The sequence below is a fragment of the Lepisma saccharinum genome, chromosome 2, assembly GCF_977018435.1.
Source record: "Lepisma saccharinum chromosome 2, izLepSacc3.1, whole genome shotgun sequence".
In the NCBI taxonomy this organism is placed as follows: domain Eukaryota; kingdom Metazoa; phylum Arthropoda; class Insecta; order Zygentoma; family Lepismatidae; genus Lepisma; species Lepisma saccharinum.
In genome coordinates, this window is record NC_139230.1 from 53,361,627 (window position 1) to 53,373,013 (window position 11,387).

Below are 11,387 nucleotides of genomic sequence, written 5' to 3' on the forward strand. Positions count from 1 at the left end.
CGTTGACCATAAGAATAACAAATTTATTGAGGTAACTAAAAATCCATTGTGAAAAAAACGAGTAAGATAATGATAACGTAAAAATCTTCGTTTTCCTTTTTTTGTAAAGTAACCTTGTCCTAAAATATACCATCATTTTCTTCTCCCTTTGTAGCTTTAGAATTGCCTTGATCTTAAATAGGGCACGTTGTCACGTCCTTTTAAAGGCGACGTAAAAATGTGAATCTCAATTTAAGAATTGAAATATTTATAAGATTACAATTGGAACAGCATCGCTTTTTCTGTTAAATGCTTGCATGGCTGTCTTCCTTAGTGAGATCAATCAAATACATGCATATGCACATTCGTAAAGTAAGTTAAGCCCGAAAAGCAATAATTATGTTCTAGTCAAACCTTCTTATAGTCTGTTATATTAGTGTTTGAATAGACATGCTGGTTGTGTGGTATCTAACGTATAAAAAATGAAAATTAATTTTGAGGTGATACAAGAGATCGTATTTTGCCATAAGAAGGCTTTGATTGTGAAATATTGAGAAAATTTATAAAAATGTCCCTGTTCTTGTAATGAATAAATTTCACATTGATTGTTAAATGTACTTCGTGTTATGCTTCTTTCAAAGTCTTACGTGCTAATTAAGCGAATACATGAAGCTGTGTGTGTGTTGTCCTCTTACATTACAGGAGTACGTTTTCTTGATATGTACGAAACAAAACAAGTAAGTGCATATTGAATAGAAACCTGGGTTAATCGCTACAAGAAGGAAACGAATGAATGATCATTGCATTTTTGGCTAATGCATTGTTTAAGATTGTGTAGTGGTAATCTGTAGTTAAGAATGTATTAATATTACACGCAATTTGGTGTAATCTAACAATTCTTTTTGTTTCATTGACGGGGCAACAATTAAGGGGGAAAGGCCAAATTAACCAGCATGTAAAAAGTGAATACAATGGAGAAGGCATAATCGCTATTCACTGTTGGATCCTTTTTGTAATACAAAGTAATTTGTGCTTTTCATTTGATTTTTCCTCGTAAATTCTTGGGATATCAACTGAAAGTACGTTGTAACATTGTAATTGTGATTGCATGACTGGGTTTGTATGTCATTGAGTCATTGTTTTTGCCAGTCGCATGCTCCCAGTTTAAATATGTATTTTTGGCTGATATCAACAAAATCCAAGTTCAGCGTTACAACTACCAGACTTATTTTCAACGATGATGAAGGAAGAAGTTATTGAATTGTCCTGAACTGAAATCCAGTTTGAAGAGACCATCTTTGACAGATTTTTGGTAGATGAGAATGTGACAATTTTCCTCATGGTGTATCTAACAAACAAGTATTGAAATAGACTAATTTTGGAGCCAAATCATTCTCTTGAAAGTTTCAAGTGTACAACCAGACATCAAGAAACTGTGTCAGGCTATGCAGGCACATCCTTCTGCTTAGAAACTCTGATGATTTACAATAAAAACTCCAAAATTGTGCTTGACAGTAATACATGCTTCCAACATATCAAAAGCGAGTAACACATACCTATCAGGCAGCCAAACAAATTCCACAAAACCCACTATTTGGAGAAAACCTATAGTGGGGATATATTAGACCTTTAATTACAACTAAAAGGTACAATGAGAAAAAAGTTTGAGAACTGCTGCCTTAAGAATCAAATCTAAATCAAAGGAGGAATGTATCTTACTTCCAAGTTATCCAATACAAATTGATAAGAACTTCTGGTGAGATGATTAAGAAAAAGTGTCAGATAAATAACTAAACATTTTACCATATTGGGACATGAAACTTTAGATGTGTTGGGAACTGAAGAGTTTACAACCATGCAATATGATTTCTTTCACAATCCAGCAGTGTTAAAAAAAGGCTTCCTTTGCTTAGGCCTGACTATGATCAATTTGGTGATATCAGTTTTAATGGAGCTGTAAACATGGGAAGACACATCAGTGGTGTTCAGGCTTGAATAAAAAAAAAGTGTCCAAGAGTGGTCGACATTCACTTCGCTGCTCACAGTTTGACAAGTGTGACAGCTTCGTACAAATACTCAAAGACACCATAGATGTTTTGATGCCTGATGAAAATAAATGTACAAACACACACATACTGAGGTGGTTTCTGCACACATACAATGTTCATGCATTGCAACAGAGGAGTTAAGTTATAAAATACATTCTGAACAATTTCATATTCTGATAGAAATTGCGGCGATTTAAGGAACAGTTGCTCCCCATTTTTTGCCCCCACACTATGACCTCTTAATGCTAAGCCTTGTCTACCAAGTTAAAGTAAACCTTCCTCTCCACCACTGCCTTCCCGTTTTGGCACCTAAATCGCCACCACAGACCTTAAAACTACACTTCTGAGGTTCTATCTATCACTTAACTTAATTCCTTTTGCTCCATCAGGAGCATAGGGCTTCAGTGAAACACTTCCAATTGGCTCTGTGACATGCCAAATCTTTGACCTCTCTCCATGTTTTTCCTTACTCGGCTACTTCTTCTTCTACTGTTCTCTTCCATGTCATCTTTGGATGTCCTATTTTCCAGGCTCCTTGGGGGTTCCAGTCTAAGGCTGCTTTCTCTATTGCTCCAGTTGGTTTTCGTAAGGTGTATCCTAACCAACTCCATTTTCTTCTATTTATTTGGGTCGCAATTGTCTGTTGTTTAGTTTCTCTCCATAATTCTTCATTTGATATTATTTCTGTCCATTTTATATTGAGGACACGCCTGAGACAGCGATTAATAAAGGTTTGCATTATTTTCGTGTTACCTTGTGTGGTTTTCCATGTTTCACAAGCATAGAGTAAAACTGATTTTACATTTGTATTTAAAATCCTTATTTTTGTCTTTCTAGAAACATTGTAGGTTTTCCAAATGGGATACAGTTGTATAAATGCCACATTGGCTTTCTTGATTCTATTTTTTATGTCTTCATCTGCACCTTTTTCTTTTGTTATGACACTTCCTAAATATGTAAATGACTCTACTTGTTCAACCAGCTCATGACAAACATTCAGTTTTTCTTTTCCTCTTACATTGACTCGCATTTCTTTAGTCTTGTTCACATTAATAGTGAGTCCTGCTATCTTTGCTTTCTCCTGTAGTCTTTTTAGTTTTTCCCTCATGTTGCTGGTGGGAAGGCTGGCAAGGAAGAGCCAGACTAAGAAGCAACCTAACAGCTCCAAAGGTGGAAGAAGATGAATGACCATCTCAAAGGCGGAGGAGCTGGAAAACCAAGAGGAGTAATACCTCTTTAAAAAATCCATCTGGCTCCGGATGGTAGCACCTTGTAAGGGCCCCTTGCCAGGGTTACGGCGAAGACCTCAACAACTTATGCGGCAGAGAAGCAGTCCTTTGGTACGGCTCAGAAGGCGAAAGAGGCAACCCTCCCTTCTGGGGTTGAATAAAAAGGGAACCACTGCCTTGTGGTGAACAGGGATCTTCAAAGGCTAAGGGAGACAACACTGACAGAAAACAGCATGCTTGGATGCTTCAGGCGGCAGCCCCAACACCAAGCTCGGGTGCTTGCACACCTTAAATTGCTTTATTAAAGAAACTAAAGTGAAACGAAACCGGACGGATGCTTTGACGACAACCATTGATGTTATAAGGAAAACAAATATAGGATGTTGGAATATCAGAACTCTGAAAGAAAGTTCAAAACTAAAACAAGTTGAAAGAGATATGAAAAAAATACAAACTAGAAATTCTTGGGTTGAGTGAGGTGAGATGGATAGACTTTGGTGAAATAACAACACAAGAAGGAAATACAATTTTATACTCAGGACACATAGGAGATAATGCAGAACACAGGAATGGCGTAGGGATACTCCTAAACAGACTGGCAAAGAAGAGCCTAATAGAATGGAAACCTATCTCTGACAGAATTATTACAGCTAGGTTTTGAACCCGCTTTAGAAAAATAACTATAACACAATGTTATGCTCCCACAGAGATGACAGAAATTGAGAGGAAAGATGAATTTTACAAACAACTAAATGACGCAATAAAAAATGTGAAGGTAAAGGTAAAGGTAAAGTGTTCCCCTGTGCATAGCACCACGCCATGAAGGCGTATAGGGGGTGTGGGGGTAACGCCCCACACTTTCTTGATCCGGTCGTGATTGGGGTGATGTGATCAGCATCACGCCCCTGACCGCCTTTACCCCCCAGGGTTTCCCCCAGGTACCCATGTTATTCGACGCTGGGTGGATGCCGGGGCCGCTTCCATCGTTAGAAAAGTTCCCGGATTTGAACCGGCCGGGGATCGAACCCGGGACCTTTAGCATGGTAGTCAGACGCGTTACCGACTGAGCCACCGCGGCCATCATGGCGTGGTGCTATGCACAGGGGAACACTTTACCTTTACCTTTACCTTCACATTTTTTATTGCGTCATTTAGTTGTTTGTAAAATTCATCTTTCCTCTCAATTTCTGTCATCTCTGTGGGAGCATAACATTGTGTTATAGTTATTTTTCTAAAGCGGGTTCAAAACCTAGCTGTAATAATTCTGTCAGAGATAGGTTTCCATTCTATTAGGCTCTTCTTTGCCAGTCTGTTTAGGAGTATCCCTACGCCATTCCTGTGTTCTGCATTATCTCCTATGTGTCCTGAGTATAAAATTGTATTTCCTTCTTGTGTTGTTATTTCACCAAAGTCTATCCATCTCACCTCACTCAACCCAAGAATTTCTAGTTTGTATTTTTTTCATATCTCTTTCAACTTGTTTTAGTTTTGAACTTTCTTTCAGAGTTCTGATATTCCAACATCCTATATTTGTTTTCCTTATAACATCAATGGTTGTCATCAAAGCATCCGTCCGGTTTCGTTTCACTTTAGTTTCTTTAATAAAGCAATTTAAGGTGTGCAAGCACCCGAGCTTGGTGTTGGGGCTGCCGCCTGAAGCATCCAAGCATGCTGTTTTCTGTCAGTGTTGTCTCCCTTAGCCTTTGAAGATCCCTGTTCACCACAAGGCAGTGGTTCCCTTTTTATTCAACCCCAGACGGGAGGGTTGCCTCTTTCGCCTTCTGAGCCGTACCAAAGGACTCCTTCTCTGCCACATAGTCTCGCAAAATGAAGGATTGGAACATATAATGGGAAAACATGGTTTGGGAGACATAAATGATAATGGAGAAAGATTGGTAAACCTACGTGCATATCACGAATTGGTCATTGGAGGAACAATCTTCCCTCATAGAAACTGTCACAGAGTAACTTGGGTTTCACCAGATAGCATTACAGAAAACCAATAGACCATAAAACAATAAGCAGGAAGTTTAGGAGATGGCTAATGGATAAAAGAGGAGCAGATGTAGCCAGTGACCATCATCTTGTGGTAGCCAAATTTAAGCTAAAAATAATGTCAACATTCAAGAAGTTTGAAGGAAGAAAAAAATAATGTTCAAAGATTGACAGAGAAAGAAAAACAAAAGGAATTCAAATTAGAAATAAATAATTGATTCCAAGCTCTCTCGGAAAGTACACAGCATGAACCAGATATTGAAACAAATTGGGAAAATGTGAAGAGAATCTACTTAGAAACTGGAGAGAAGGTACTTGGAATTAGAAATCAAGTACAAAAAAGACTGGATGTCTGAAGACACTTTGCAAGTAATAAGAAATAGGAAACAAGCAAAACAAAAAATAAACCAAAGCAGAACAAGATTACAGAAAGCAGCAGCCCAAACAGAGTACTCGGAAATAGATAAAAAAGTGAAGAAATGTGTGAGGAGAGATAAAAGGAAATGGGTAGAGGACTTAGCACAAAATGCAGAAGAGGCAGAAAAGAGAGGTGCCTTAAAACAGTTATATGACATAACTAAGAAATTATCCAGAACAACATTCAGGAAGAGTAAACCGGTGAGAGATAGAAATGGTAATCTATTGCTAACCCAAGAACAACGAATGGAAAGATGGAGAGAATATTTTTCAGACATATTGAATAGAGATGGGAAAAGAGAAGAAGAAACTTGCAATCGAACAAGAACAGAAGGAAATAGAAACCAAAATTAAATTAGGGTCCCCAACTAGAGCAGAAGATAGACTTGCAATAAAGCAAATTAAGAATGGCAAGGCTCCTGGAATGGATAACATCAATCCGGAACTAATTAAAGCTAATGTGGAAACTTCCATTGACCTATTACAACCAATGTTAGAGAAAATATGGAATGAAGAAAAGTTCCATTAGAATGGAGAGAAGGTTTAATAGTAAAGCTGCCAAAAAAGGGAGGTATAACTAACTGTAAAAACTGGAGGGGAATTACTTTGCTAAGGATACCAAGCAAGATACTATCGAGAATAATCTTAAATAGAGTGAAGGATGTTGTAGAATTAAGATTGAGGAAAGAACAAGCTGGTTTCCATAGACAACGTAATTGTGTCAATTTAATAAATACCCTAAGAATAATTCTGGAACAAAACAGTGAATGGCAAGCCACCTTATATCTTACATTCATCGATTGTGAAAAGGCTTTTAACTCACAAAATAGAAGAGTCATGTAGCAGACACTAGCAAACCATGGAATTCCAACGAAGATATTAAACCTAATGAAAGATATGTACGAAGGTTTCAGGTGCAAAATCCTACATGAAGGACAGCTTACAGAATACATAGATGTTACAAATGGCGTGAGATAGGGCTGCATTTTATCTCCGACATATATTTCTGCTAATACTAGATGCAGTTATGAAGAAAACGATGGGTTGCAGGAAAAGAGGAATACAATGGGGACTCAAAGATAGACTAGAAGATCTAGATTTTGTGGATGACATCTGCTTATTATCTCAAAGGTTCTATCTGTACTTGAAGTGAGTGATGTAAATATCATCTTCAAATAACATATCATGTAGTGTGCAAAAAAGAATTAAATATTCATTCTAATTAATAAGAAGCAATAATAATAGTCACTGCAATATCAAGTAATGAAGCATGATCAGAAGTACGTATTTACAAATGTCAGATTCAGGTGAACACTTCGAAAGAATGTGTAAAGGCAGCTGAAGTGAAAAGAGAGTTACGTCACAAAACAACAAGAAGACGTTTTTGTTTATACAGTTTAGAGTGGATTTGATTAGGTATGAGTTTGGTTTTAAGACCACTTTCATAAACAGATAGCCTAATTGGGACTGGACCTACAGTTTAAAGTGAGATCCGAACCTCAAAGTGCCTCTACTGGGTATTGAACCTGGGATCCTGTGATTACAAGGCAGCAGTGTTGTTACCAAGTCTAGAGTGGAATCAGAATCACAGTTCATTGTGCCTCTACTAGAGACAGGGCAGGGCCCCTTAATTAGAAGAAGGTCACAGAGCTACCATAAAATTATCTGGGAGAAAATATACAGAAAGGACTCGTACTTGACATGTCATCATAACAGGGAATTCTAGTTCCGACGAAGGCATGAGTACTCTTTTGTTTCTTGGGTGTGTTCCTTCATCAATTTCACCTAGTCATTACTCATCCTCATCTTCACGATTAGCCAAAAGTGGCAGAAAAGCAAAGTAAAATACACCAGGATAGAGCTGTGGGTGTGGAGTTTTGAACATGAACAGGTGGACTAGTGCAGAATGTGCTTCCATCATTGAACTTTACTTTTGGATGAAGAATTGTGCAAGCACAGCGAGCTTACAGATCAAAATTTGATGTTCACATTGCACCCTCAAAACATGCCACACAGAGACATGTTGATCAGTTCAGTGCCACAGGTAATGTTCCTGACAAGCCCCAATCTGGATGTTTGAAATCATCTCGCACTACAGAGAAGATTGAGACTGTCTGTACCTCAGTGTCAAGCAGTCTGCAGAAATCACTTCACCATTGTTCACAGTAGCTGAGTATATCCAAAATATCTTTGAGTGCAGAATCTTACATGTTGACTTACACACATATATATCCCTATAAACTTCAAATTATTCAGAAATAAATGTTTAGAAATTAATGCCTAGAGACATGCTACAAAGGATACAGTTTGCACATGAGTTCCTTGTGCTGGCAGAACAACCAAATTTCACCACAAAACTGATGATGAGTGACGAGGTCCCCTTCCACCTCAGTGGGTTTGCCCTTAGTACGCCGCGCGGTCTGATGAAAGTAAGCCCAGTGTCGCCGAGGCTTTGAGCGGGAAATTTGAATTTGTATACATAATGGAGAAAAATCGTAATAACTCTGGCACTATGGGACCAATCTACTTCGGATAACTTTTGTTTTGCATTCAATACAATGGTGCATGCAACCATGTAAAATTTGGATGCCCCAACCACGAGGGGGGGGTTACGGGCGGGGGCTGCATCCCCCGAATTTCAGTGAAAAATCATAAAAATGTAGAGTTTGCCCCCTCTTCTCCAGCTACTTTGGGGAGAAAACCGGAAATTTAGCTTTTTTCTAAAGAATGGATCTTCCGCAACAGAATGAAACTTGATTCATGTTCGTGGGTGCAATACAATTTGAATAATAAGGCAAAACGTAAAACTCTAGCGCATTTTAGCCCATTTGCATATTATTCATAAAATTGTTATAACTGACACTATGGGACCAATCTACTTCGGATAACTTTTGTCTTGCAGGCAGAACATTATTGCATGCAACCATGTAAAATTTGGATGCCCCAACCGCGGGGGGCTTACGGGCGGGGGCTGCATCCCCCGAATTTCAATGAAAAAAGCATGAAAATGTGGAGTTTGCCCCCTCTTGTCCAGCTACTTTTGGGAGAAAACCGGAACTTTTGCTTTTTTCTAAAGAATGGATCTTCCGCAACAGAATGAAACTTGATTCATGTTCGTGGGTGCAATACAATTTGAATAATAAGGCAAAACGTAAAACTCTAGCGAATTTTAGCCAGTTTGCATATTATTCATAAAATTGTTATAACTGACACTATGGGACCATTCTACTTCGGATAACTTTTGTTTTGCAGGCAGAACATCAGTGCATGCAACCATGTAAAATTTGGATTCCCCTACCGTGGGGGGGGGGGTTACGGGCGGGGGCTGCATCCCCCGAATTTCAATGAAAAAATCATAAAAATGTGGAGTTTGCCCCCTTTTCTCCAGCTACTTTGGGGAGAGAACCCGAACTTTTGCTTTTTTTCGTTCGCACTTGCATCTTGTGTAGCTACTGTGAATCTATTTCTTCCATGTTGACTCAGCTCTTTGTGGAAATATGTCCGGAAGGAAACCATTGTACGTCAGGGAAATCGATGAGCTGTTATATGATACTAACTGTTTATGGTGAGGCCTTTGTTAGTCCTAACAGAGGAGGGAAGGGAGCCTTTGCAATCGTTTGTTTTGTCTATACTTCTGGATAGACGCACGCTTTAGACTCATGCTTTTGGCCTCTGGCTATCGTCAAGCTTCATTGCATTTCTAACATAGAGGTGACAGAAAGCTGACACCGCCAAACCTCATCCAATCCCCTCTCTCCTTGCCCTATCCCCCCCTCAACTACTTCAGCTGGATCACCAGGTCTAAACACAAAGAAGACTGTGTGCCTTATCAGTACTAAATCACAGGGTTGGAAGCTTGGAGGAAAACAACATCGTAAATACCAATCATTTATTGTGTCTGTCAACTGAAGAGCCAACACGTGTTTGGGTGAGCCCAAACACGTGACATATTCCGAGAAAGGAGGGGGGGGATTTGGAATTTTCGTAAACACGATTGCAAAACATGTTCCCGAACGAACTGTCTGTGTTTCAACCTCAATATACAAATATAAGTGTGGCAAACCCTCGATAATTGTATCTAAAGCTGATTGTAACATATGTGTTACAGCGGCTACAAGGGACATACTTTTTTTGTAACATATGTGTTGCGGCGGCGAACTAAGGGAACTGCCGCATTTGGGCAACAGAACAGCCAGGACCACAGTGAATGGTGAATGTTATCACCACAAGCTGGACATATTTCTGCGATCATTGTTGGATGGGAACAATAATGAGATGGTGAGCCCAACTTAAGAGTTCAGTATGGGGCTTATGGGGACAGTGTTGCCGCATGGTGCGCAGTGGAAGAAGGCTCCGGCGTGCATCGAACTTCTGCTGTAGTACACGCCGCAACAAAAGTTAGTGATTAACGGAACGGGTACTGTTCAATACAAGAATACAACTCCTTTCGCCATGATTTGATGGGAAGCTGTTCTTTCATGCGGCTGTGGTACAGAGTAATGACGGTCCATGGAGGGAGATTTGCAAATAACTGTTCCCGAATATTCTTGTCATACGTCTTGCTGTCCATTTCATCGTGTACGTTGGCCATGTTTTTTCCCTTTAAGTCCACTTTTTGCACAGAAAGGCTAATCGGGACTGGACCTACAGTTTAATCTGGGATCCGAACCACTATATGCCTCCAAAGGGTATCAAACCAGGACGTTACCACTGTGCCATCGGGGAGGTCTGTTTCACATTTATCGGCACACTGTCTTGTTTGAGACAAAACCGTGTTCATTACCGGCATGCACCAAAGCAAATCTCTCCCCCCCCCCCCCCCCCGACCTGTAAGTGCTCGCAAACAACTCGTAAGACCGCACAGAAAGTCTTGTTGTGTCTTTATTGTTTTGTCCCTCTATTCGTTTTGCACAGCAACAGCTCGACAGTCATAGGCGGGTCTAGATTATTTTTTTCTGGGACGTGCACAGAATATGCTGTAAGCATTACGTAATATTGGAAATATAATGTGCAGATTTACAACTTATTCGACACATCAAAGAGTGCCCTTATATCAGTGTTGTGCCCAGTGTTTTCGAAGGGGGAGGGGGTAGTACGTACACTTATTAGTAGCTGGTCCTCATATGCCATCTTCTCCTGTTGTTGACCCTCTTCTTTTAGGAATACTTATCCAAGGGGGAGTTATGACCAGCATATACGCCCATTGGACACGTCACGTCATTCACATCAATATAATTGCAAGGGTTCGTTCTAGGTGTAATTTGTGGTCAGATGAACTAATCGGAACTGAGCCTTCAATGTATAATTCATCCTAGAATGTAACTCCGCCAGGAAACGAACCCAGGGCCCTTCGATTATAAGGGGATAGCATTAGCAGAATTTCCGTAGTCGCATTAAAATCAAGTGATCCAGGGTTCGATACCTGCTGGAGGCACATAGTACTTCGTATCTCACATAAAACTGTAGGTCCAGTCCCAACTAACCTATCTGCCCATAAAATTGGACTTAAAACTCAATCAATCAATTATTAGTAGAGGTGTGAAATAAAAGGAGTTCTATTGTATTTTTACTCATATGAAGGATAATTACAGAAAGGAGACTGACATTCTTTTAAATATCTAGGAAAAATGGCTCGTTCATTTTTTTTATCTTTTAATATAACGCTCTCAATACTTTTCATAATACTTAGTCATCATTTTGGGAGGGGCAAGTGAACCTC

General features: G+C 39.5%; 1 protein-coding gene across 1 annotated transcript; it reads right to left on the reverse strand.

The window, feature by feature from the left end:
- Nucleotides 1-2,493: 2,493 nt before the first annotated feature.
- LOC145982108 (uncharacterized) lies at nucleotides 2,494-3,219 on the reverse strand. The gene has a single exon (XM_083115680.1). The coding sequence runs from the start codon at nucleotides 3,217-3,219 to the stop codon at nucleotides 2,494-2,496; it is 726 nt and encodes a 241-aa protein (XP_082971806.1).
- Between the last annotated feature and the right edge of the window lie 8,168 nt (nucleotides 3,220-11,387).

What these genes read in the sequence shown, in the direction of transcription:
- LOC145982108 (XM_083115680.1), bottom strand. Translation starts at nt 3,219, where the DNA reads ATGGTCATTCATCTTCTTCCACCTTTGGAGCTGTTAGGTTGCTTCTTA.